Source organism: Thalia democratica, chromosome 5 (genome assembly GCF_965202585.1).
Source record: "Thalia democratica chromosome 5, ktThaDemo2.hap1.1, whole genome shotgun sequence".
Taxonomy (NCBI): domain Eukaryota; kingdom Metazoa; phylum Chordata; class Thaliacea; order Salpida; family Salpidae; genus Thalia; species Thalia democratica.
The window spans coordinates 40,871,551-40,899,099 of NC_139169.1; the positions used below are offsets into that span (position 1 = coordinate 40,871,551).

The following is a 27,549-nucleotide window of genomic DNA, read 5'->3' on the forward strand; positions in this document are numbered from 1 at the left end:
ACTTTGCTTTTTGAAAAAACTTTAATTTTTTTTGTAAATAGTTTATAAGTTTTCAGTAGTTGTTGCAGTTATAGTTGCATAATAATGTTTTAAATGTTTCAAGAGTTTTATATTTGTTATAGACTGTTTTTAATTACAGGCAGACAACTAACTAGTTTGGTATACTTCGAAAAGGTTAAAGCGAGTAGTAGTAGAAAAAAAAGCTACAAAAAATGTTTAATGAATTTTAAAATTAAGCACTGCTATTTTCAAACTTAAATGTTTTAATCGTTTTCATGTTCAAACAACTTATAACTAAAAAAATTAGTACTTATACTGAAGCAGTTTATATTAATTTCTGTTTTTTATCACAGTATTTATGATAAACTAAGCAGACGGTGATAAAACATTGTCTGTTGGTTATCTACTATTTAAAGACAGCACTAAAGTCTCTGGAGAATATTGTTTGTATAATTCGCTTTTACAAATCATATGCTTAAGTTTCTAGCAAAGTGTATAGTACAAACAAGCTTCAGTGCAATAAAAATTATTTGAAGTTTAATGTAACAGTCACATGATTGAGTTAAAAAATATATTAATAAGCTTAAGACCATTCAAAAAAAAAAAAAACTAATATTGTATTGTAGTTGTATGATGTTTTAGTATAATTGTTTTAGTAAGTCAGCTAATGTTTTATTTTTCAGTTTTTAGACTGAAAGTATCTATCTTTTTTTTTTGTTTTAGTAGTAATGTTTTAGTTTTTTAATTTTATAATAAACCAAACATTTAAAAACTTACAACGTTACGTAAACTTATTATAGTTATTATGTTGATAATGAATATTAATTTTAAACATTAAACTTAATGTTATATTTTTGTTCTGTTTTTATTAGTTATACAAAATTAATATTTTTATTTTAAATTAATATATTTATTAAATTTACAGTGCAGTTTAAATTACTTTAAATTCATAATTTTTTGCATCATTAAATAAACAAGTATATATATATAATAATTGTTCAGTTAAAATTTGTAAACAACCATAGATTAATTTAAAAGTTAGTGACTACATGAACTTTTTACTTTTGAATCTTTTTTTAAGTACATAATATGATCAATGACAACTAAGTTACAAAAAAAAATATTATTTTACTGCAATCTACTTAAAAAAAGTTCTACTAATCTTTACAGAAAAGTTTTGATTTTTAACTTACAAACTAACTTTAACACTTGATATTTTTTAGATAATTAGTTAAAATGACGGAAACAGTTATCTTAACAGGGGGTCCACCTTGGGGTTTCAAAATTATGGGGACAGCGAGTAGCAACAGTTTTATTGTTGTTTCACAGGTAAATAATTTGTAGTATAAATAACATACAAACAAAGCATCAGATTGGCTGCTGTTGCATAAGTTCTTTAACTTTTTTTACTAAACAAATGCAAAACGTCTGTAAATGTAAATAAGAAAACTTTTGTGACTACTATATCAATTACTAAGTATTAAATATAAGTACTTTGTTATATAACTTTTTACTTATAAACTTAAAAGTCTTGTAAAATTGTTATTTGTATTATTTTATATTTTTGTATATTATAACTTCATCTAATAATGTATCATTCAGAGTAATATACAAAAACACTTGTTTTATATGTTAGCTACATTCAAAACACGACAAATAGTTTATTTAAGGTCCAAAAGTTTGTACAAAAAACAAGTCAACTGCTAACACAAATAATGATTAAAAACTTATTGCAACTGTTTTTTTATCAATATAATTACAGAGAAATTGTTTAAAAGGCTCAGTTTCTACCGGTTAGCAAAACTAAACTATTACGTAATTAACCAAATTTATAATAAAATATAGTCTTTTGCGGTCTTCCTAATAAACTTTATGTCGGCAAAAGTTAATTAAATTTGTGGTTAATAGTATAATTCTCAGACTTTAGCAGATAAAGTTAATGCACAAACACTTAATAAACTTTGTGCAGCTTCCTTATTTAGGTTTTAACCACAACTTTAGTTTAATATTCTGTGAAAATCTTCAATAGTTGCTGTTAAAAATACTCTTTTAAGTTCAAAGCTGTTTTAAAAGGTTAGATAAAAAAACTTTATTTTCCACTACAAGTAGTAATTAAGTGGTAAAACTTAAAGGTTGAAAAACCAACTGTTTAACTTTTAACACTTTCAAAGTTTAAAATTTAACTTAAAGTTCATTTTTTCTCTAAAATCTTTTCAAAATGTTTTCACAATTGTTTTCGTATTACCATATATTCTTAATGATAAGAAAATCACTATGTAGCAGTTAAACTTTGAAAACATAAAAAAAGTCAAGCTAAATTTAATTGCAAAACGTTTTTGAAATGCCTTCGGTTATACTTTGCATTTTTTTATACTATTATATTATTGTTTACTATTTAAGTTCAAAAAGCAGTAATTTTAAGTCAAAATAAAATTGTGGCATTTTTATACTTTTTGAACACTCAAAGTATTAGCACATTATGATGAACTTTAAAATATGTATATTTTGTTATTAACATTTCCGCCAAGTTTTTAGCTCTCATTAGTGTTTCTCTAAACGCGCGCAGCAGTTTACATGAAAGTATCTACGTCACAAACAAAGTTTTGATAAGTACTAGTAAATATGTTTGAACATTAATAGTTATTTTAGATTTTTTTAGAAATAAAATTTTCGTAATATTATTTTTCAACATATTATGCTAATTACAAACCAGATAAAACTGTTTTTTGTTATTAAATTGTCTAGTGCAGCGATTCTTAACCTGAAGTAAATTTCCCTCTGGGGGTAAGTTATCTTGTTTTAGGGGGTAAATTTTCTTTATTACAAGTTATGTGTATCAATGTTTTTAATTGCTTCTTTTAATTTGTAAGTTAATATTTAGTTGTTTTTTTTTAAAGATAAATAAGCTCTTTAGATTTTACTATTTTTTATAGTTAGTAAGCCTAAAGTTAAAAAATATATAATATTCTCCTCAAGTTAAACACTATTTTGTGTATTAAGGGTAAATTTGGTAATTACCTTCCAAAAAGGGGTAAACTTGATGATGATCTTTCAAAAAGGGATAAAAAACGAAAAAAAGGTTAAGAACCGCTGGTTTAGTGTGCAAAAATAATTTTTTCAGTAGTTTACTGTGCACAGCATTTAGATTCAAAAAACAGTGTAACATTATAAAACAACTGATGTCGATACGACAATGTATCAATGCATTTTTCAAAACCTTAAAGCACAAAGAAAAATTAAAGATAATTCAAAACTTAATTTTTATGCGTTACCTAACAGAAATATAAACACAGCCACAAACATAAAAACTACTATAACTTTGTTTTACTGCTTCGTAAATTTATTTGTAAATTGAAACTAAATTTATACTTATGTTTTAGTTTTAATTTAAAAAAATTGTAACTCTGTTAACAAAAAATTTAGAATTCTAGTATATTAAACGTAAGTGTTCAAAGTAGTTAAGCATTTAATATTTAAACTAGTGATAACTTTAATTAATACCTAGTTTGAGTTTGTAGATAAAACGTAGGTTAAACTCATTAGTAGTAGACAAGGTTAATTAAATCTCAGGTATATATCTATGAGCTCTAATCTAATAGTGTTCGGTTAAAAATGTATTAAATACTTAACATATATTTGACAAAAGCACTAAGCATCAGACCACAGTGGTTTCAGTGATTACTTAACAAAATCATAGTTTTAATTTTATTAAAAGGTGGTGTTTAAATTAAATGATTCACTAATGACTTAACAAAAGAGCTAATAGATTAAAATTGTGGTATTAAAAATCTCGATGACGATAAATTATTAGTTAAATTTTTTACTATATTGATTTTTACACAATGAACCTTTCAATAAGTTTTTCTAAACATATGATCACTTAACTTTTTAACGAAATCTGAATATTATTTAAAACGAGTAATACGTACAAACTTTAGACTTTTGTAAAACCTTTAAAATATTTTTAACTACAATTGAATTATAGCAAACATGTTTAACTGTTAAATTTTAGATACATATTGATAAAAACACAAAAGGCATATAATAAAGCACATATAGTATACATCAAATGTTATAAAGTTTATAAACATACTATAGCTTGACAGAGATAAGGGTTTCAAAGTAGAGATTAATAACACTAAAATATATTTGATGTTAGATATGATATTTAACACTTTACTTCTAAAAGGTATACGAGGTTGGTACGTGTCTTATATTTTAACTATTAAATAGAAAAAAAGTTCAATTAAGCACCTTAGTATTGTGTGAATTGATAACCATTGTAGTAATTAAAAGCTTTATGTGATAAAACTACTTAATCTTTTTCATTTTATCGTATTACTAATTTACTAATGATCATATGTAAGCTTAACACAACTAGTAATTTAGTAAATTAAATAAGTTGTGGATAATATATATAACATAAGCAACTTAGATGTAGTTTTATATAAATTCTTTCATTAAAAATTAAACAAAATTCAATGTAAGTCCAATGTAGATACATAAAAATAGGCCATTTAATACTTTAAATGTTTATTTTTATACCTAAGGTAGCTAAATTCTTTAGCTATACTAGATTTTTTTTTCATTATAAGTCTTTACAAAGTTTATGATACACAAAAAATCTTCAAAACTTGACTATTGCATTTTGTTTAAAACGATAATAAAATAGCTTTTACCTTTTATCACCATTTTAAATAGGGTTAATCCTGTCAACACACCGGATAACTATAAAATAATTTTTAATTTTGTTATTATTATTATTACTTACTTATTTTTCTTATATATTATCCTTCAGGTAAACCCTGATAGCATAGCTGGAAAGGCAGGTCTCCGTAGTAGGGACATTGTTTTAGCTATAAATGGGATCGTTTTGAAGAACTGTAATCTTCAAGGAGCAATGGATATCATAAGAAACTCACCAGGAACACTTCAATTGCAACTTAAACTGTTTGTTTTTATTACATCTTGTTTATAAAGTTCTAATTTATTAATGTTAGGTATTGCAATAAGATTTGATTTAGTTAGTTTTATTTACCTTGTAAGTTTTTATTTTGGTTCATCATTTTTAATAAACAAGTAGATTTAAAAGATGAAAAATAATTATACTTTTTAATAAGTTGGCGTTAAAGTTTCTCTATCTGCCAAATAATTGTTAATGGTTTCCTAACTGCATATAAACAACTTGCGTTCTGTTAATTCCTACTTAAAATAAAAGTTACAGGTAAACTAGACTTTAACAAAAAGTAGAAGTATACCTTAGTAAAAACTGTTCAAGTAAAAATGTTTATTTTTTAACAAAATTATAAAGTAAATTTCAAAATAACATAATCGAAATAGAAATTTGTTTAAAGTGTAAAACTATAACAAGTATTACTAAACTCAGTCAGTATATTTATTTGAATGTCGGATTATGAAATAAGTATGATAAAGTTCAATCTTTAACACTTTGTTAAAATCTATTCGTCTATATTTACTTGTCATCTACGTAATTAATCTCAAAATAAAACAGTTTCTGTTTTCAAATTTAAATGTCAAAGTTTATCAAATATTAACAGATTTAAACATAACATTGTGTTTTAAATGTTTAATCTCTGACTTTTAAATTTAATTAAGTTGAACTTTATTTCATCTTCCGACACTAGCAAATTAATAAAAGGCTCAAATTATTTTCTTAGACGAGACCAAGTATAGCACAAATTCAAACAAAAGTCTAATTTTCTATGTATACTATATAATTTGCACTAGCATATACCAATAAAAATTGATAACCCTAAAGATTGTATAATTTTATGTGATTAAACTAGTACAATAGATAACTTGAAAATTTATTTTAACCATTAAACTTTTACAAAGTATAAGTTTGTTGCTTTTATGACAGAAAGCAAAATTGTTAACGCAAAATTAAACCAAACTTTTATGTCTCTGACGAATCGCTGGTTTTCAGTCAGCAAACACGCAATAATTTTTTATGACGTCATAATAAAATGTTACATAGTTATCATTGCAAAATAATTTCAATCTATAAAAACTACTTTACAACAACTATTTGTTTAAGAAATTTGTTAGCAGTGGTTAGTTTTTTTTATTTATAAAAAACTTAAATTAACTATAACAAACTACTACTTTATTATCAATCTAATATTGTAACCAATGAGGGCTTATGTAGTTAAATAGACTTGTAAATCTCTTAAGAATTTAATTTATCTACTTAGAAAAAAATTAACTTTATAGAACTTTTGGAATTAGTGATAAACTAACTTAATTCACCATTTGTGAAAGATACTTCACCTTAATTTTAAAAGTAGTAGTAACTAGGTTGTGAATAGATATTTCAAATATGGAACGAGTTTTTTCAGCTTACGGTTACCTTTCTGAACACTGTTGATTAAGTGGGTAGGTGTCAAATTTCGACCCGTTCCCTGATAAGTACACCCAGAAACATCAAAATTGATTCAGTTCATTTTTCTAGCTAAAAATTAATTAGAACTATCTATGAAAACTTTAATTTTTTTTATACATTAGTTAATGTTATAGTTTCTAATAATTAACTTATGTATATGTTCTAGTATAAGTACTGTTTTTATTATAAATTGCTTAATACAAGCTTGATATATTGTAGAAAGCAATTTGTTTACATATATCGTAAACAGATCGAAAAATAAAAATAAGTTGTCAGACTGCTAACTTGAAAGCTAAAAAAAGTTTCTTAATTACAAAGACATTATTGTTAGCCACTTTAATGTAGGCTTTAAACCAGTTTTCTTTAACATTTCGTATTTTTTAAACCTCACAAACTTTCAATTTTTGTAATACAGCTTTTTAAAAGCTTTGATTGTCAATCATCAAAGAAAGTGTAAGGTAAAATTTTATATGCATAAGTCAACTTAATCTTAACTAACTTATATAATCTAACAGCTAGCGGCATCAGTCAATTGAAAATAAATAAGAATACTAAATTAACATTTCTAAACTTTTCCAGGGCAAGTGTATTTGATTTAAACCCACGCAAATCTCACCCAGTTCAAGCCACTACAGTAAAAGCAGAAACCGTTCAAAAGAAAATTATTCAACCAAAACCAAACCCTAAACCAAAAAATTTAAGAAAAGGTTTGATGCTTTCATTAATTTTGTTTTGTACTAAAGTACACTTTTTTGATTCCTTAACAGTTGTTATTTTATTTTAGATTGATATCAGATTTAAAAAAAATACTTATTCTAATTAACAAATTTGAAATTTTATATGAGACTCAGAAATATTTTAGTTATTTATAAGCTTCTTAGAAAGCTTTATTTAAGGTGATGAGCAAATGATAAACGAACTGTTAACGAAAAATTTCGAACAAAAACCTCAAAGTTTAATTGACAAAACTTCAGTTGAAAAAAGTTCAGTCGACAAACATTTTATTGACAAAACTGTCCTTATGAATGAAATAGTTGCTCCAACTAACTTTATTGGTTATCAATTAGCTTCTGAAGAACTAAAATCAGTACTTGGAGATGATTACGAAAAACTTAAATCTACTTTTGATGAGTTTCACAAGACATTGGCAAACATTATTGATTCAAACAAGAAATAAACAATTTCTGTTTCACATAACTAAAAACAGATTATCATGTTTATCTAAATAATGTCGTTACAAAATGTATTTGGCTTATTAGTTACTGAGTATTAGTGGGTTTTCTCTATTTAATTTTTGCTGTTTTTATCTTTTTATCGCTGTTTTTTAACCATAGTGTTTTATAACCAACTTTTAGTATTCAATCCTAAACATTTTATTCTTTGTTTGTGTTCAATCCAGCTTTGTTGCTTAAACTTGACATGTGTCTCTAAACCTTGCCAATTTTTTGACCGAACTTTTTCAAACTATACTTCATTGAGCTAAAACTACAACAATAATTTTTTTAAGCGGATTTTTATACACAATTAACTTAACTTATTTTTAATCTTAAGAAATACTGAAGAAAACTTTCTAGTATTCTTTATTAGGGTCTAAAGAGCATATACATCAAAGATTAATAAGTAAAAAAACAAAACAAACCTAAATTTAAATATTTATCCTTTAAATTAAAAATATTGCAGTTTTTACTTGATGTAAAACTTGTGTTTTTTATTAATTACGAATGCAAAGACTATTCTGTTTATATATTTAAAGTATTATCCTCTATATACTATCATATATAATATTCATACTTATATTTTATATAATGTTATATATATACATGTTTTTGTATAGTGTATCATAATTATACATGTTGTTATGTATTTCATTATATTTATACATACTTTAATCAATTATTTGCTCTACTTTTTTTCAGGGAGAATAATAAACAGTGCAGTTACAGTAAATGGAGATTACGACAAACTAAAAATAATAAAACCCCCTGAAGAATTTAAAATTATCAAACCTCTTGAAGAACACAAAGTTACTCCATCAAATGGAACCATAACACCAATTACTAAAAGTTCAAAAAGTCCGCTAAAGCTTGATGTAAATGGTAACAAAAACCATAATATTAGTGGCAGTAAACCAAACGGTATAAGTATTCCCGAGACGAAATCATCCAAAACTCCTGTCTTAAAGAGAAAAAACTACCAATCAAATAATTCTAGTGCAGATTTCTGTAGAGAATGTGGTAAACCTATATATGACAGGTTTTTGATTTTTAATATAAGCTTTTTTATCTTGAAAGTACAAATTATGATTTTTACTAAAAATTATGAATATTAATAAACTTATAAATAAACTGTGTTTAGTATTTCGACTTGATATTCAACTAATTTTTATCTGATTTTATTTTACAGCTTTCAATTAGAAATATTAAACTACCCTTTTTAAAGAAGCGTGTAAAAATAAGATTTTTTTTTGTTTTAGACTAAGTGTAAAAAAAAGATGACTTGAAAGTTTTTACTTGTTAAAATTAAGTATTAGCTTGTATTTACCTAAACAGGTACATTAATATTAATTTTTTATGTCCATTCTATTTAATTTTCATATGTCTATACAGTGAGTACTTCAGTGTGAAATCAGATTGTTACCACAAACAATGCTTTTTGTGCGCTGCTACAAACTGCAGAAAGAATCTCACTTTAGGGTATTTTACCGAAGATGGAAGACATTACTGCGAACTTTGTCATCAGAAGTATTTTTCTAAGACTTGTATGAAGTGTCAGAAACCAATTTTGAGTGTAAGTAGCTATTTTAGAAATAATTGTAATTTACAGAAAATATTGTACAAAAATGATAAAAGTTATCAAATTGAAAAAAAAATATATAAAGTCTTTGAAAAATAAAGATTTTTTTTCATAATGTTAAGAAAACAAAATTTTTTATAGAGCATTACATATTTTATTAAAATTTAGCACAAGCAACCTTTTAAGCGTTAACGTGTATTGAAAAGTTAATCAAAGTTTTACCTAATTTTATTTGTAAGTTTATTATTTTTGCAGGATGCATTTAAAGCACTTAATATGCAATGGCATTTGGAATGTTTTTCTTGTATTGAGTGCGGTAAACCCCCTACAGAAGGGTTTTGCATCGAAAATGGGGATGTTTACTGTCTTAAAGGTTTAAATAAGCAGTTTAATATATAACAATGAGTTTGTACTTTAGTCAGTAGTGTAGCTGTGTTAAGTAGCTTTTGTAAACTAAAAAAGGTAGAACTTATGAAAAAGAATGAGAGTTGTCGTTACATAAAACTTTATCAAATATGTTAAATTGTATTTCCTTTTATAACAGACCACGCGAGAATATTCGCAGATACGTGTTTCAGATGCAAGCTCCCAATACTTGCTGGACAAAACGAAATATCTGCAATTGACAATAAGTGGCACTCTAAGTGTTTCTATTGTAAGGTGAGTACACATAGTTTGTATAAGTTTAAATTTCTAGATAGCTTTTTTATAACAAAACACTAAGGTATGTTATGTTTAAGCTAACTAAAAGTATTACGTCTTTACTATAAAGTGTCATATAACCTAAAAAATATAAGCTATGGACAAACTTGAGCTTTTAATTACTATAAATGTTTTAAAGGTTTTTAGTTTTTATACATGTAAATGTACAATGTCAAGCTTAATACCTAATTTTATGAAAAACCTGCATTGTAAAAATTTTAAACATAATTTTTTTTCTACGAATATCTTAAATTATATTCAAATTTACAACAGAGTTGTAAACGAAATATGAACGGAAAAAGGTTTGTAAGAAGAAATGGTTTTCCACTTTGTATAAAATGCAAGTAACCTCAAAGTATAAATCAATAAATATGAGAAATATTTAATAAAAAACTGCTATAAACAGCAGCTGACTGTTTTAAACTATTTGTTGTTGTGTGTTTTTTTTTCAGCCTCAAAATTCTTCGTTTTCATATGGTAGATTAAACCTACTTTGAAAGTTTACAAGTGCTAAAATGCTGACCTATGTTTTATTTCTACTATAGTTACAATAAATTTAGTTTTTGTAAATCCAACGTTTTGTAAGTAATCTGGTTTTTTATCTTATTCTTTATGTCCAAAGGTATCTTAGCTTTTATATCGTTAATAGGTCAAAAGAGCACGAAATGTGACTTTTTGCACGGAGCTTTAACTGTTCAAATTGAAAACTTTATGTACATTTTTTTCCTATAAACTTTGTTTTAAAATAAATTATAAAATTGTTTGCTCAATAATTTTAAACCTGACTTTTTTAATAAACTAATAAACAAAAATGACGCTCGTGCATTTTTGACACCTCACAATCGTTCAAAGTTCGTATTTCTTTTCAACCTTAAAATCCTCATTATTCTCTCGATAAAAAATACTTAATGCTCTGTAACTTTATATATTTTGTTAATATTGTCTCGACTATGCTTAGTTTTCAGATATGTCTGCTTTTTATGTAGTAATTTGCCTGTTTAACTCTTAAAAGCACATCACAAGTAATTTGCCGATTTTTATATAAAATAAATCTAACTCACTTACAAAACAGTTTGTGTTTTATTAAGCTATGTACAAACTATTTTTTTCTAAAATAAAGCTACTATTTGTTTTTTAATCGCAGTTTGACTTTATTTTGACAATGTGCATAACTACTTTAAGAACATTATCTACTAATTAGTTAATAATTCTGACTAATAAATGTAGTAGTTACTAAACTTTTAAAAAGCTGTACTTAGTATATACTTGAGTAAAATATTCTGTACACACTAGGCTAAAAATAACATGCACCTAATGTAACAAAAACTACCTTACGGCCTTTTAATTTAAAGTTTTATTTTACTTTAAAACAGCAACTCAAAATTAAACTCAATGAAAAATAGATTTTGAAAAACTTCAAGAACATAAACTGTGTGTTACTAACTCTTGTGCAAATTTACGGGTTTAGATTGTTAAGTTTTAAGCTTTTTTTTTAATCTAAACTTTATTTAAAACTAATTTAATAAAGTAATTTTTCTTATAAAATTTTAAATATACTTTTGATTAAAAAAGTTTTATATAAACTTGTATTATTGTAATGTCATATGCCTTCTAAACTAGTTTCATTGCATTGAAGGTATAAGTTTGAAACACATAAAGTTAATACAAATAGTGGATTTTTTCTATACCTACATGTAAAATAATAATACAAACAATTATATTTTAGGAACTCTGTGTAAAAAAAAAGAAGTTATTCTACTTTACAAATAATTATAATAGCATCACTTTCAGATTTAAAAATGTTTACTTTACACGGAATAGAAAAAAATAGGTTTAAGGTAAAAAACTGTGTTAAATAGTATTACAACATTGAAAAGATACTGTAGAGCTACTTTAAATGTGTTTTTAAATAAATAAAAATTTTGATAGGACAAAACTTTTTATACGATAGATTTTTGTGTCGTATCGAAATTTTACTACTTAACATGTAAAAATTGTTATATTCAATGTTTTTAAAAAATTTCTCAAATTCCAGGTTTAGTTGCCATCCTGTTAATAAGACTCTATTGTTTTTATTTACTATATAAAAAAAAAAGAACAATTAAAAATAAAAACACTTATAAATATAAACAAAATAGATTTAAAATCAACGTGTAAAATAAAGTGTGCTGAGTAGTTCTGGTTTGAATTTTTTTTTTAATAAACTAACAGCATTCATCATTTTTATAAGTATTTAATTTTAGTATGTAGTCAAAGTTTAGTATTTATTTGTCAAATTTATTTTTGATTCCTAAAAAAACTGAAATTTTTGAAAGAATATATACTGTTCAAATGTTTGGTAGTTTCTTGAACATTTTGTTACATCAATAATAAATCTAACTCAAGAAAAAAAAATTGAAGTATATGTTTTAGCTGTATATACGTGTTTTAAACTAACCTATACACTAAAGTATATTTTTCAAACACAGGTTAGTAGCTTTAGCAAAGTTTTTTTCATTTGATTTAAAAACATTACAGCTTTCTTATTTACAACTGTAATATAAAAAAGAACAACCATTTTAAGATACAAACAGTTTAATAAAATAAAACACAATAAACTTTCAAAAAAAGTTGAACAAATTAAACGTATTTACAATAAGTTTTTATTAGGTAGTATAAATCTGTTAAAAGCAAAACTTAATTGAATATCTACTAACTATAAAACTGAAGAAGTAATAATTGTTTAATCATTATGTTTATAACAATAAATTGTAACTTGGTTGGTAAAGGTGAAATTTATCAAAGTAAGCTAACTAAAACAGATATAGAGACTTGAGTTGCTATGTTGTATGCTTAACTAATGAATAGTGTTATTTTATAAATTTAATAAAAGTTACATGTTAATGTTTAATTATTTTAGTTTATAAAATTTCATTAAACCGTAAACTTAAAGCAATCATAAACGTTCTAATTATAAAAGCATCTTTTTCTTAAATACTAAATTTAAAACGAAGATTTTAGTAACAGAAAACATCAAAATTAAGAATTTATAAATATTTTTGATACTCTTCAGCAATACTTTATAATGACAGTGTTTTTCAAAATATACCGTACACTTTTTGAAAAACGCTTTACAATTTCAGATATAAGGTATCGACCAAAAACAGGTTAAGTCAGTATTCAAACTTATAATAAACAAATAAAGTTATCCAACACTATTTACATAAATGTTTAAAAATCGTCAACAAAAACTAGAATTAATCTTTTATCTAGGACAGAAATTGTATATATAATATACAGGGTTGCCAAAGGTTTTTTGTAAATTTCTTTCAGGGTTTTTGAACTTTTCCAGGTTTTTAAGAAATAAGTTTTTTTGGTTTATGTTTAGTATAAAATCAAACTTAAGTCAAAAAACTGTCTTAAAAAGTATAAAAACTTTTAAAAAATATTGTAAAGATACTTTAAATGTGTTTCTTAATGAAAAAAATTTAAATGATACAATTTTTTTTATGATAGATTTTTCGCATCTTATCGAGATTTTGTTACTCTACATGTAAAAATAGTTTGAAATACCAAGTCTTTCCAGCTTTTTTTTGCCTAAATTGTTAAATTTCAGATTTTTTGGCAACCCTGAATATACATTAAACTCAAAACAGACACATTCAACAGCGATAAAAATTAACACGTGTTTTAACAACCTGTTGTATAGTTTAATACAAATAAAAAAACATACAATTTAATGCTTTTTCTACCATAAATAGAAAAAAAACAAAACTTTATTCAAGTAACAAGAGTTATTTAGATATTGAAATTGTTGATACAAATTTTTTTTACTTAAATATAAATTAGTGTAGTCATATCAGTAAAAAAAAAAGTAAATATAAGATAAAAAGTGAACTCAATTTTTTTAGATAAAAAGACTAATCAAACATCATCCATGTTCATAAACACGCAAAAAAAAAACTTTAAACAAGTAACAACACCAAACTAGACCAGAAAAAATCATTAATAATCTATCCGAAATCCATATGCTAAATTCGGTAACAAAAATAGAATGTTTTAAACTGTATAAAATATTTCAACAACAAACCGCACAAATTTTCCAACGGCTCACCTGAAGCTCAGCACGGACACGGTGGTCGAGCTGTCCCTGGTTCCGGTGTCCGTGGAGCTCTGACGAGACGAGCTGCCGAGAGAGTACGACGAGTCGTCGGTGTCAGCGGTGGTCGAATGCCCCGTCAAGTCGTACCCGCAGCACATGCCGTTCTCGCAAAAGTCCATTTTCTCGCCGTTCATCGTCGCGTTGTCACACCAACCGCATATCCAGCCAGTCGCCTTTCGCTTGCTGTTAACATCAAATAATTGCAAAGTTCATTGATCTAACCATAAAATAAATTTAAAAGCAACTAAACATGGTAGTAGCATTAAACCATAGTGATATGTAACAAACCGGGATTTCAAAAGTTGCTCTATTCAAGATAAGCCAATTAAATAGGTTAAGTTAACATATTTAAAAGTTTATCATCAAATAAAATCTTATTTCAAAACTTTATGCTTATAAAAAAGTCTAGTCTAATAAACTTAACAAAATTTAATACTGATAAAAATAAAGACACTTTGGAATTATCCCGGAATGATTTGGCTTTCGTTTTTATAATTCATTACTTAGCATACTTATATTTAGCTTAAGTTAATTTGAGTAATAAATATGTCATCGTAACAAAATTTAAGAAATTACGGCTTGAAGTTGATGTTGTGCAGTAAAATATTAAACATGTATCAAAACAAATATCAACTAACGATTTTTCATGATGTACTCGGTACAAATTCATGTGATTGACTGTCATCATGTAAGGCCTTTCTTCGGTGCCATCATTTCTTTCTACGTCTTCGACTGTTTCATAAAGTAATTGAAAAAATTATACGACTGACATTAAAAGAAACATAACGATTGATAGAAAGACATTTACAAAAATTAATAATAAACTAATTATTCAACAACTTGTTTTACAGTTCAAAACTGTTTTTATATATCAGATAATAAATTTATTAAAGTGTAAGTTTTTACTTTAGTTAGGTATTTTTTCCCTTTTAACTTAATTTTTTTGGAAGTGTTATTTTCTAACAGTTTCAACAGAAAACAAGATAAAATTTTAAATATTTCTTTAAAAAAATTTCTACAAAATAAAATTTATATTATACAAAAAATTTCTATTAATAGATATATTTAAAATTATTATCTATTATTCTCGAGTATTTATTTTTAATAAGATAATATATAAAAATTAAATAGCATTTTAACTTTAAAAACATGTTTTTTTATACAACATTACTTAGTACCATCTACTATGCATGTTTCAGTATATAAAACTTGTACATTGAACAAACACTAACGATAACTCAGATAGTTGGTATCTGAAGCTGCTAAGAGGATACCGAAAAATCCAGAAGCAACATGGTATGTACAGATTCCTACAACCTGAAAATTTGTTGTAAACTGGAAATACAACAACTTATTTTTGAACACTTTTTGACTTGTTCTAAAGTTTACCTATGTTTAACTACTTTGTACCTAGCAAAAATTCATAGTCAAAAGGTAATTCAATACAGTGATAAGTCCTTTGAACTTAAAAAAATATATTTAAATTTTGAAAATAGTTTATATCTAACATTTCTTCACACTTTAACTCTAAAGTATACACAATTAATATTTATATACATGACTTAATTTAGTACTTTATAGATACTTATATTGGTAGATTTTTTAATATTTTAATAACTCAGTATATACACTTTTTGAAATTATCAATAATTTTGTGTCTTTTTAATTTTCTTTTTGAGAAGCTTTCTTTGTACAATATACACAAAATATTTTGATGATTTATAAAATAGTATCATATAAGTAACATAATCAATTTATTTTTAAATAAATACTTTCTATGTAAGTTATACATTTAACATGTCTCTTTTAAATTTAACCTTATGTTAGGGATTATCAAAGGAAGAAAAATTGCCCTTTTTAAGCGCGTTTTAAACTTTGGGCAGTCATAGAGTTTTTACTTTTTAGCTTTTGTTACTATTCAATATTTGACCCTGAGGTAAGATTCATGTAAAAAATTTATTTTGCCAACAAAATATAGTGAAAATGTAAGTGCTTAGAGAACAGGGTTTCCCAAAATGGCTGATATCGTACCCTTGGAGCATTAACTTGTAAAGCGATAAAAATTTAAAAGGATAATTAAGTGGAGCGAGGATATGAAAATGAGTTCGGAAAACCCTACCCTATGTGTATGTAAAAACAGGTTTAATGAGTAGCTTGATGATCATAAAATAAAATTTATTAAAACTACTTCAAACTAACAAAACAAGGTCCTGGAAAGAAATTCAACAGAAACCTTCTGGAACCAACCAAGTCACCGACTCTGTCAGTGAACAAGTAGTACGAAAGATACCATACTATCAACGTGACTTCTAATTTCGCTGAATATATAAACGTAAGAATTCAACCACTAAATAACCGATTCACATTTTTTATAAGTATAAAACTTCATGTGATAAAAATATTATATTGGCGTTGTACATTAATGCAAACTTAATACAATACTCACCGATGATAAGTACAAACTCGACTGTTTTGTCATATACAGGATGTCTCAAATTATTTCTCAGTATAAGTTTGAAAGCATTTTCACCAGACTTGTACAAGCTCTTACCATGTACCGCCATCTGAATTGATTTAGATTGATGAGGTGTTTAAAACTTTAGTAAACTTAATAACTTTGAAATCCTAGATATGTATTTTTATTTTCAAAGTAATATTAAATTTACAAAAATTTCAAATCATACTTCACACTGTAAGCCTAAATTTAAGTATTTAAAGAATTATAATTTCTTATTTGTACTAATTTATATAAATTAAAAGAATCATTATATCACTGTTATATATACTATTAAATATAAATAAAAATTCATAAAAATAATTCAAATTAAATTAACATGAACAGATAAAGTTGAATTAAAAGCAGGAGGTGTGGATTTTTTAAAATATAACACAAAGACTTAAACTAAAAACTTTAAGACAACTTCAAAAGTGATAAAAAAATAATTTTTAACATTTACAGAAGTATTTGAGTGTTCACTTTAATTCTTGCCATAATCTTTTATTTGATTCAGCTATTTAACAAACATTTCCTAGTTAACTTTAAAAGAACAAAAACTAAAATAATTTTAGTAAAAACATATTCAAATTAAAACCACTTAAACATAATTAACAAATGAAACCTTAGAAGATTATACACGCCTCAAAATAAATATCCAATGTATGAAAAATCCAATTAAAACTAACCATAATAAGTGCGTTCTTGTTGAAAGTGTTCAAATACTTGCCACTGAAACTGAACACCGGCAGACACAGTATGTTCTTGATGTAGACGAGTTTTGGTATCTCGCTGAACTTCATTTTGTGGTAGACGAAGTCGATTACCATTCTGGTGAATTGCAACGGCGGGAATATGAGTGCTGAAAGTGCTATTGAACCGTTGTGATATCTGATGAAAGTTAGTGAAAATAGCAAATCAACGTTCAAAATCAATTTATATACGAATTTTAATAGATCTTATTAAAGATATAACAATGGTGAACGAAATAGTATATTTAAATTGAAACATCAAATTGTAATTAATTATCACTATTACTTTATAATAAAGTTATAACCTACACTAAACTAATATTAAGAAATAAAAAAACGTTTTGTTTCAAATGTTTAACTTTATATAACATAATTTTTCAGAGTAATTTTAAATATAATTCTAAAAACTCATTTTCGTTAAATTATTCAAAATTTAGCGTTTTTGAAAATACTTAAGCTATATAATTGCAGAATCACAAATATAAATTTACATAAAATTTGTTTTTTAAGGAAAAAAAGTAAACTAAAAGTACTTTTATAACGAAAAAAGTTCTAATTAATGAACTTCTATAGTAAGCATAAAAAAATCTACAATATACCAAAAAATCTATACAATAAAAATTTATCTACAAACATTATTTCATTAAAATTAGTTTAACCAACCTCATAGCTCTACCGAAACTTTGCAAGACAGGAGAGAAGAAAATATCTTTTGACTTGTCCCAAGCCCAGTACTGAGCGCAACTAGCACCTATTGTATGTTATTATTCAGAATGAAAACTTTTTTTTTAATAATTGCAGAACATAAGTTTTCAATAGCAACAATGTCAAGCACAATTAAATAAAAAAAACACTAAATAATAAAATATGAGGACTTTTAAAACAAAAACATTTATGTTTTGTCTTAATTAAATCACAGTCTATAATTAATTAACTTACATTTCGAAGAAATTTTTTATAGACCTAAATTTCATTCCTTGTTAAACATACCAAAACTAAAATTTCATTATACTTCTCTATAAGTAAGTATTTTTCAACATAACTGAAAACGTTTTTTTTTTGATAAACGAAAGATCTCTTGCTCAGTGTTTTTATTTTAAAGAATTGTGACATTTATTTGCAACCTTTTTTTAGCCAAATTTTTTTTGTCCAAAAAGGTATTTTTAATTGGCAGAGGTCAAAAATTGTATGTATTTCACTTCAAAACAAGGTTATTTTTCTATTTCTTTTTGGTATAAATAGTTATTAATTAAAACAGTTGCACTCGTCTATGCAGAACTTTGACTATTATAACAATTTAAAACAAAAAAAATGTTAATTACCTGCATAAGTAACATAACTTAACTTTGTCACATAACTCATCAAATATAAAGCTCCAAAGAACAAAAAGAAATGTGTAATTTCCTGACTGAAAAAAATAAGTAATTGCTGTTTACTTTAGAGAAAAAGTTTTGAACTTGTCCATGGTTTAACTTTAAACATTTTATAACATACTTTTAATAAACTTAATTATTTGAAAACTATACTTAAAATACTGAACAAAACAATCAACACGGCATTTTATATATGAATTAAATGTAAAACATAACTCTTTTTTGTATCCTAGTTACAGAACTAAGTTTAAAAACAAAAATAAAACGAATACTTAGTTATACAAAATACTTTAAATATATAAATAACTGATTTAAACACTAAATATAAACTTAAAATCTATTTCATGATAAAATAATTAAAACAAAAAATCAAAAACCTCTTAATTTGCTTAAAAATAGGTTAATAAAATCAACTATATACTATTAGTTGTAAGTAATACAGACTAAGTCTAATGTGAAAAACATACAATACTGCAACTTTTTACTGAAATTGAGAAATCAAACATATAGTTATTAAGTTCCAAATTAGTTATGTTTTTTATCAATATATAATAAAACTAACTTCATTTTGTAAATGTATCTTACAAACTGACAGCTAGTATTTTCATTAGGGTCTCTATCCTGAAAGTTTATATTTTTAAATATCAGTTATTTTGTTAACTCTCCTACCGTATAAAACTGCATTTCTATACAAAACTCTCTTTGAAATATTCCGAACAACATTTTATTGTAAAGCAAAAAAATAAACAGTAATAAAACTTTTCTAAATCTAAGCTAACAAAAAATCAAGTTGATATCAGTTTTTAGATAGAAAACATCACGGAAGCCAACGTTTTTTTTTGGTAAGATGACAATTCAAACACCTAAAAAAAAATTAAGGGCCACAACTCAAAATAAAAATAAATTTTTAAGAATAAAAAAGTGTATGTAGGTCTAGTTAATAAGCTTATGTCAATTAAACCACATTTGAAAAAAAAACTCAAAGAGAATCTAAAAACGTACAAAAAACTTCTTTTTTTTTTAAACTAATTTGAACCATTACTCAAAAAAACTTAAAATTTTGCAAAATAAAAGGTTAGTAGGTATTAATTTTTATTCGGGGTTGCCACTCGTTTTTGAGAAATTTCTTCAAGATTTTTGAGTTTTTCCAGGTTTTTGAAAATACACCTTTTTTGTTCTATTTTTAGTTTCAAGTTAAGTTTAACGTAAAAAATAGTGTTAAGTAGTAAGTAGCATAACATCATTAAAAATATACTGTAAAGTTACTTTAATGTGTATTTTAATGTGCATAATTTATGATGATGACAAAAAAATATCTATATGATAGATTTTTGTGTCAAATCAAAATTTTACTACTTAACATGTAAAAATTGTTTAAAAATCTAGGTTTTTTAGTGATTTTTGAACAAAATTCCCGTTTTTTCCAGTTTATTCTTCAATATTCTCAAATTCCAGGTTTTTCCAGGTTTTATGGAAACCCTGTTTATTTTTCAAGTAAATATTAATTTTTGAATTGTGGTACTTAAATACTTTTAAAGATTTTGAATTGTATAAATCTGAATTTTTGGAATTTATGTTGTCCGCATTTGAATAGTCATGCACCCGTTTTTGCTCAAGAATATTCTTAAACATAGAGTGCACTTTTTAAATATTTTGATTTCGTCTTATTTGAAAGACTATTAATAATAAAATTTAAATTAATATGACTAAGCAATATCATTCATAAAAATATTTTACTTTAATAGTTAAAATGAAAACAATTAAAATAAAACAAAAACAATAATAAACACGTTTTGATTATAAATAAAATTACAGAAAACTAAAGTTGTTACCAATGAAGTTAAATAAGTAGCATTGTTTTAAATAATCTGGAAAAATTTAATCTAGTAAAATATTTACTAAATAAAACTTTTAATAAAATCAAACAGTACAAACAACAATTTAAAAACTGACCAATAAAGTGCACGGTTCCCCGTTTATTCCGTAATCTTTGGGAGCAATGAGGCCCTCGTAAAATTTAAAACCGTCGGTAATAATACTTCTGCCCTCTATGGGAGTTAAAATGTTCCTCTTCTTTATTGATTTGGTTTTGTTTTCTGTTTTTTCTAAGACAAATTTTGAAAGTAAAACAACGATTTTCTGTTAATTGTAAAACATAAACTTATTATAGATAAAATATCAATACTGTAGTTATTCTAAAAGTATAACACAACTGTGTTTAAATACTTTCCTTTAAAATGTTTGTAAATACGAAATATCTTAACTAATAGTATTAAGATATTTCTCATTGCTTTTTATTTTATGGAGTAAACTCATTTACTTTTAAATTTGTTTATACATCTTAATGCATGTACATACTGAATGGAAAACTATATGGTTTTTCATATAAGTTTGTACAAATGTTAAAAATTATAATAAAATTTACATAGGTTGTTTTAAAAAAAACTTAAGTATGAACTAAAAGCAAGTTTTTATGTATCAAAAAAATGTCATTTGACTTTAAAGATACAACTAACTTAGTAGAAAGTTTCCGGTATAAACGTAAAGTTAAGATTTTATATATAAAATGATGATTTAAAGATAATTTTTACAAATTTTTTTTTCAAAATTATTAAAATCTTCTGGCTAGAAATATATAAATATTATCATTATAGATATGAAGAAGTATGAAGAATATGAATATTGGCTAAAAAATTAACACGTTTTCAAAGTGAAATAATCTTTTCTGGCATTTTAAGTTTGCACTTTACAGAGGAACCTATAGAAATCATTGACTTTGATTGTTAATATTTTATTTTTATACATAGAAGCGAGTTAAGCGGCTAAAAGTGTCTGATAGGTCTACGCACAGTAAGTTACAAAAAAAGTTAAAGGTAATAAGGTAATTAAATTAAGTATTTTATATATAAACTTATACCATTGAGTCTTTTTGCGTCTCTACTAATAAATATACAAAGTTTGTTAAGAATTATCAATATAAAAAAACGTGTGAAAACAATTAAATTAAATCTTTTAAAGTTTGGTTCACTATTTATCATAATGTTTATGTTTCAATTTCAAACATCTAGGTAAGTTAGGTGAAAGACGTTATTTTGAAAATTACATATAATAACTAACATTTTCAGAAATTGCACGAGTTAAGACTTTTACACAGACGACGTGTCACTTAGATTTATAGTTACAACATTTAATTTTAAATATACACTTAAAGCGAATCAAACTTCACAAAGTTTTAGGAGCTTGAGTGTTGTAAACATACACCCGTCCAAAATAAAGTAATTTTAAAAACAAACAATAACCTTTATTGCCACTCGAGTTGTACGAAACACTATCCAGCCAGTGCAAAAACTGTTCATTGTTACGAAAGTCTTCACCGTGTACAAAATCCTCTTCTCCATAGCCAGTAACGCTTCGTTTGCCTTTACTTTTAGGAACACTAAAGTCAGGAAGTTTTTTCTTGGTTGCTTCAAAGTCTTGCTTAAAAATTTCCTTTTCATCTTTGACGCCTGGAATTTTTGAAAGGCCTTGTCCATCTTTGTCGAGAGCTGGTATCTTTATAAAGTTTTTTTTTATGCTATACTTTATATTTAGCACTACAGTGATTTATACTTCTTTTGAAATATTTAGTTTAAGTTATGTTTAATTTTAACTTTCAGAGGGTTAGCCTTTACTGCCATTTTTATTTAATACTCTTTGAAACTTTTGTTATCAACGCTTTTAATTATTTTAAACTCTCATGATTTTTTTAAACTTATGTTTTAAGAGTATTTTATTTTCTTATTTTCTATAAAGTAAACACTTCTTAAAAATATGGTTAATTTAATATTGTTTGTATACGGTATCTACCTCATATTTTGTTTATAAAACCACCAAGTTCCTTTTTATAACTTATTTCATAAATATTTTGATTTTAGCAATTTTAATAAAGTTCAAGCTACTTCATAAAACCTGCTTCACAGAAACCAATCTCAAAAATATATATGAAAATAATTCAAATCAGTCTTTTATACATATTTAGTTTTTGCTTTCAAATAAACAAGCTTGATACTAAAAAAAACACCAAAACCAACGTTTGCAAGAGCGCCGAGACCGGCGAGCAAGTTGGGGGCGTAACCCAGCCCGGGTATGAGGGACACGTCGAGCCACTTGTAGGTCGGGTAGGCCGACGATGACGCGAACACGCCCGATTGAACCCAGAAACCGGCGATTATTATGACGAGCAGCATGTTGACGAGGGGAAACAGATAGATGAATATGATTGGCCGAAGCGATCTGACGGTCGAGTGGTTTCAGTGTTGAAAAAGGGTAAAAATAAGTTGCTAGTATATGAATATTTTTAAAGCTTATGTAATTTCTAGGTAAAACAATTATAGCAATAAATAATATTAATTTAAAACAATCAACTATAAAAAAGTTTCATTAAATTATATCAAGTATTCGCAACAAAATATAAACTATTGCTTACAACTTAACTTAAGGCTTTAAAGGGTTGCCACTGGCTTTTGAAAAACTTCTTCCAGGTTTTCTGAATTTCTTCCAGGTTTTTAAACGTACACGCTTTTTGGTCTATTTGTAGTTTAAAGTTAATTTTAAAAACTGTGTTAAATATTTATAACAGCATTGAAATGGTACTGTAAAGCTAATTTAAAAGTGCTAAAAAAAAATCAATGATGACAGATTATTCTTATCTATATGATAGATTTTTCGTGTCAGACAAATTTTACTACTGACCAGGGGCGTAGCGTGGGGAGGGACGCTGGCGGATGCGTGCCACCCCAAAAAAAAGAAGTAAAAAAAATATGCAATATCTTTATCCTTTATTGCTTATTTTTACTGCTTATTTTGCCTTTTTTTAACTATGTTTTTCTAGTATTCGAAAAGTAAAACGAAATTTCTAATACCAATTAGTGACAAGCTAGGGAAATTACCTAGTATACTGATTCGGTGCGTAATTTCAAATGCGCACCGATGTTGATGAAAAACTCCATAAGGAAAAATTTTATAACTTCATTAACTTCATAAGAGTTTAGACTCAAAGAGTACGCAACTAGTTAGTGCACCGCAGTAGTATAACCTTATGATAGATTTTTTTAAAGGAAAAATGCTAACATTTTGTTAACAAACCATAAAGCTAAACCTGTTTTATAGTGATAATGATTCAAGAATAAACAAATTGTTGTAAAAATAGCAATAATCAACTGCTAATAAATAAAAATAAATGTATAATAACAATAAAAAATATTGACAATAAAAAAAAAAAAAAAAAAACAACTAAAAAAATAAAAAAAGAAAAATAATAATAAATAAGCAGTTCATACTGTGATTACAGTTTTAATCTCACTATACAAAAAGTATTGTTTAAATGATCTAAACTTGAAATTGTTATTAAAAGTAGTTTCTTTTTTTATTAAGATAACAAACAAATCAAACTTTGTTGTTCTATCAGCCATAAAGTTTAAAAAATAATCAATTTTTGTAGCAATTTATTTTAAAATTTCTTTAGTCACATCTTGAATAAATTTATAGCAACTTGTAAAACAGAGTTTTTACAATCAATTTATAGTTCAAAATACATAATTGATTAATTTTAAATATAAATTTATTTAGTTTTAAATCAAATTTTAAATGGTATTTAAAATTTTTTTTCTTACCAACTGTTTGTAGTATTTAAAAAATGCTATTCCCTAAAGATCTTAGAAAAACTGATTTTAAGATAAGTGAAAAGTTATATTTCTTGTGAATTTTTAAAAGCATTGAAAAAGTTGACCTTAAAAAAATTTTATTTCAAACATTTTCTTTTGTATCAGAAACATTTAGTAAAATCATTCCACACACTCAGGATAACTCAGGATTTTATGAAGTTTTGGAAAACTTTAGTATGACAAATCAGGATAACTCAGAATGTTTTAAATACTTTTAAGCTCAGGCTGACTAAGGATAGAACTGTTATTTTATTTAATCAGGGTAGATTTAGTGGTTTTAAAAGCTTTGTTATAAAGCCTAGTTTCTATTAGTTTAAAAACAATAAAAAAATTCTCAAAAATAATTTAAAATGCTTATGATGACACATGACATTTTTAAACTAACTCAGGACAGTTATTTTGACTCAAAGAGTGGCAAGGCAATCCTGATATCTTTAAAGTTAATTGTTTTTTGTCTTTTTATAAAACATGTTTTATAATACTAAAAAAAAATAAACGTTTGTTTTCATTAATTTTTAGATTATTATTTAAAAAAATATGCAAAGTAATATTGTATGGATTGTTGCAAGTCTAAAAATATATCAGATAGGAAAATTATTTGAAGTTCAAAAGCTTGAATTGAAAAATAGCAGACCAACACCAGATATTGCTAACAATCAAGACTGCAGTTCAAGTGGTATTAAATTTTAATTTTAAATTTTGTTTATATTTCAGATTTTCTTCATTTGTTAAGATTCATTTTTACAGTTTTATTTTGTTATATAGGTAAAAATGTAGAAGTTAAAAAAAACTAGCTCTTTAGATTTATTCTACAAAAAATTTTAAATTTCTAACTTTAAATTTTAATACTGAAGATTTAACATTTTTATATAAAAGATAAAGATAGTATATTAAAAGCTGCAACAAACTAAAAGTATGAGTTATTTTGAGTTTAATACAATTATTTTTTGTTGATATAAAATAGATATTGAACACTATTTAGAAATTGCACAGAGAAAAATGTTTTGAGGTATTAATTGTTATACTTAGTTGACTACTTATTTGTAGTTTAGGGCCATAGGGGGGGGGGGGGGGGGGGGGTGGTGAAAACAATGTTTTTTAGAAATTGATCTTATTTTAAAGAGTTTTTAAAGCTTTAAGATGCTTTTTATTTCTTTAAAAAATTCGAATTATTTTTTGAGATATGACCAGTCAAAGTCGGGCCGCATAGTAGGTTGGTTACCTATGGGAAGGGAAGACTAAATCAGCGAAAAAAAGCTAGTTTGTTTAAAATCTATCTCCTCCTACATTTTCAAGCAATCTTCTTCAAACTTTAAGAGTTTAATCTATATACAGTAACAAAAATACATTACTTGTAAATTTAAAAATTTGTAATATTTTTTTTTTTGAAAAAAATAAAACTTTTTTTTTTTAATTTTTTTAATAAAATTTTTATTTATTTTAATTATCTAAATTTATAAGTAACGTTTTTTTCTTGTAATGTAAGGAACATTTTCTAAAATTTGAAGAAGATTGCTTGAAAAATGAAGTAAGAGATAGATTTTTAGTAATTTTTTAAATTTCCGAGAAATTTGCCGCCCAAAAGTTTTAATTTAGGGGATTTTTTGAGAAAAAAATTTGCGCACCCCTGATTAAAATACCACGCTACGCCACTGCAACTGACATGTAAAAATTGTTTAAAATGCCAGGTTTTTCCAGTTTTTTTTTAAATTTCTCAAATTACAAGTTTTTCCATAATTCCAGGTTTTGTGGCAACCTTTTTTAATAAAGTTGATTATGTGATAAATATTAGGGAAATGTTAGAGCACAAGTAAAGATAAATTAAAATAATAAACTTCAAATTATTTCAATGCTATATAACTATCACCAATTTAAACTAAGATTTAGGTAAAAACAGAACACAAAAATAGTTTTCAAAAGATAAAAATCATAATATATAAATTTTCTTTGACTTCTTTAGAAAGAAAACACAACTTAAAATAAACATACTATTATATTAAAAATTAATAGATCAGTTTTATAAAAATCAAATCTGACCTTCCAGTGTGCCCAATAATTCTAATTGCAGATGGAATTTTAGTGAACGAATAAACAAAAAACACGAAGAAAAATGCAAACACGAAGAAAAAGAAGTTCCCTGTGAGTTAAAGCTTTTTATTAGTAAATTTAATCACAATAAAAACTAAATTTATAATTACACAAAATCTAAAAAAAGTTAGCTTTAAATACATATAAGATGGTTTTTAACGTTTTTTACAATACCAATGATTATGTGATAATAGTTTAACTCTGGTATATAAAAAAAGTAACTCATAAGCAGTAAGTTTTTTTTCATAGTGTCATTATGTAAAACTAAAAGGCAATTAAACGTTTACTTAATAAACAAAAACAAAGTACTTCATAAGAAAAAAAAATAGTATAAAGAGTGGTTATAAAACTTTTTTTTGTCTTTAAATTTAATTCTTTAAACTAACAAGTAGGGTACAGTGCCCTAGTGGTTGCAATAAAAGTGTTTTGTTTTGTCCAAATATCCAAAGCAACAGAATATTTACTGAACCCAATTTTGAATCTCCACCACTGTTCATATCATATGAAAAATTACAAGTTTAAAAAGCGCTGCAAATAGAATTTAACGACTAATAAACTATAATATATATAACAAATATAACGATGAAAAAATAATCGTTTTACTGAAAAATCAATGTACCTATAAAGTGTTTATAAATCAAACGAACCCAATGATAGAAGAACACATCGATAGCAACGGTGAGACAGAGTGGGAAGAAAGAGAACATGGTGAACCAGACGACTGGAAGCGGAAACAAGCTCATGCCGACGACCCATACAAAACTTATACCCGCCCCTATTATCACCACTCTGTTGAACTTACCTCATTTACTGAATATACGCTTGAACTTTTAAATTATTTTTAAAGCTACGAATTCTTTTCTTCTACCACAGGCTTTTAAATAGTAAAAAATGTACTATACTGTATGTAAAAATTATAAAATAGTTTTACAATACAATTTTTCTTTCAGTACAGACTTTTTAAACTTAATCTTTGAAAGTTTACCTTAAATTTTTATTAGATATTTTGATTTAAGAAACATAAATCTGACAAAGTTAGTTACATTAAGAAGCATATTTTAAAGTAAGTTAGTAATCATAGACACTGCTTAGACACTGCTT

At 25.2% G+C, this 27,549-nt stretch overlaps 1 protein-coding gene across 1 annotated transcript; it reads left to right on the forward strand.

Annotated features, from left to right (window-relative positions):
• Positions 1–1,227: 1,227 nt before the first annotated feature.
• On the forward strand, positions 1,228–10,908 carry LOC145835754 (PDZ and LIM domain protein 7-like). The gene is made up of 8 exons (XM_082943465.1): positions 1,228–1,329; positions 4,799–4,950; positions 6,983–7,110; positions 8,320–8,656; positions 9,010–9,190; positions 9,452–9,569; positions 9,741–9,856; positions 10,172–10,908. Exons 1-8 carry the CDS (start codon positions 1,237–1,239, stop codon positions 10,244–10,246), a joined length of 1,200 nt encoding a protein of 399 aa, XP_082799591.1. The 5' UTR covers positions 1,228–1,236; the 3' UTR covers positions 10,247–10,908.
• Positions 10,909–27,549: the final 16,641 nt, after the last annotated feature.

What these genes read in the sequence shown, in the direction of transcription:
- LOC145835754 (XM_082943465.1), top strand. Translation starts at nt 1,237, where the DNA reads ATGACGGAAACAGTTATCTTAACAGGGGGTCCACCTTGGGGTTTCAAA. An exon ending in CTTCAATTGCAACTTAAACT is followed by an intron (nt 4,951 to 6,982) that starts GTTTGTTTTTAT and finishes AAACTTTTCCAG; the next exon opens with GGCAAGTGTATTTGATTTAA. An exon ending in GTCAGAAACCAATTTTGAGT is followed by an intron (nt 9,191 to 9,451) that starts GTAAGTAGCTAT and finishes TTATTTTTGCAG; the next exon opens with GATGCATTTAAAGCACTTAA.